This window comes from Dendrobium catenatum, unplaced genomic scaffold (genome assembly GCF_001605985.2).
Source record: "Dendrobium catenatum unplaced genomic scaffold, ASM160598v2 fragScaff_scaffold_104, whole genome shotgun sequence".
Lineage (NCBI taxonomy): Eukaryota > Viridiplantae > Streptophyta > Magnoliopsida > Asparagales > Orchidaceae > Dendrobium > Dendrobium catenatum.
Genome location: NW_021318566.1, coordinates 479,072 through 480,284, shown reverse-complemented (window position 1 = coordinate 480,284; position 1,213 = coordinate 479,072). Strand labels below are relative to the sequence as shown.

General features: G+C 46.6%; 1 protein-coding gene across 1 annotated transcript; it reads left to right on the top strand.

The window, feature by feature from the left end:
• Positions 1-316: 316 nt before the first annotated feature.
• LOC110104424 (leucine-rich repeat extensin-like protein 3) lies at positions 317-1,000 on the top strand. The gene has a single exon (XM_020833528.2). The coding sequence runs from the start codon at positions 319-321 to the stop codon at positions 898-900; it is 582 nt and encodes a 193-aa protein (XP_020689187.1). The 5' UTR covers positions 317-318; the 3' UTR covers positions 901-1,000.
• The last annotated feature ends 213 nt before the right edge of the window (positions 1,001-1,213 follow it).

Below are 1,213 nucleotides of genomic sequence, written 5' to 3'. Positions count from 1 at the left end.
TCCGATCCTCTCTCCTCCGTTTCTCTCTCTCTCTCTCCCTCCTCATCTCTATCTCTCTCCTCGTCTTTTTTATTTTTCATTTATATATAAGAACTCATTCATATCTGTGCTGCATATATCTAACAAAGATAGCCGTTTTGCATAAACTGAGGAAAATATTGAAAGAAATTTTCTTTTTTCATCACATTTTGTGGTAAAAGAAATAAAAAAGGTTCCTTTTGAGTAAAGTTTAAGACGCATCAATTGCTCTACCTATTAAAGTCAACTAAGCTCATCCCTTTTTCCACACTCATTCTCTCTCTATCCGGATCCGGAACAATGGTACTTCTCCTCCTCCTCCTCCTCCTCAGTTCTTGGCCGGCTTTCAGCTCCCTGCCGCCGGCAAGCGCCAAATTTGCCGCGGTAATCAAGGACGGCGAGACTTTGCCGACCGCGCCTCCTTCCGTCGGCTGCTCAATGTGCTATTCCTGCGATAACCCCTGTCTTCCACTTCCCTCTCCGCCGCCGCCGGAGATCGACTGCTCCCCTCCGCCTCCTCCACCGTCTCCGCCACCGCCGGAGTCATCCTCACTTGATTGTCCGCCGCCGCCAACGCCTGACATACCGATCTATTACTACTCTCCTCCGCCGCCAACACCGTCACGACCGTCAGGTGGTTCGGTATACGCATCCCCGCCCCCACCGGATGCTGGCGGCGGAGGCATTTGCGGGAGTTGTAGCGGCGGCGGCGGCGGAAGCGGTTACCAAACTCCCCCGCCGCCAAATCCGATTATTCCGTATTATCCGTTCTATTTCTACAGCCCGCCTTCGGCGTCGGATTCCGCCGGACACCGCCCATGGGTGCCCATGAGTTTTTGGTCCTATTTTTCGCTTCTCTTTTTGTTGATCTTCTTCCTGTAATTAGCAATTTCTTCTTTATTTCTTGTGGGGTTAAGGATCTGGATCAGAATAACAGATTGAGGTGGAGAGCAGCAAGAGAAGAAAAAGGAAAGATTTTGATTGGAACATTGACGAATTATTATGTTGCTTTTTTTACTCTCTCGCTGTAAATTTTTTTATCCTTTAGGGCAAGTTTCTCATTTTTTTTACTTTTTTAAAGTTTCTTTAGGGTTCAGACCCAAAATTAACTCAACTTAAATTTGATGAATTCGAATACGGCTCGATTAATAAATTAGTAAATATTTTGAATCCAAATCCAACCCGCAAGCAACAC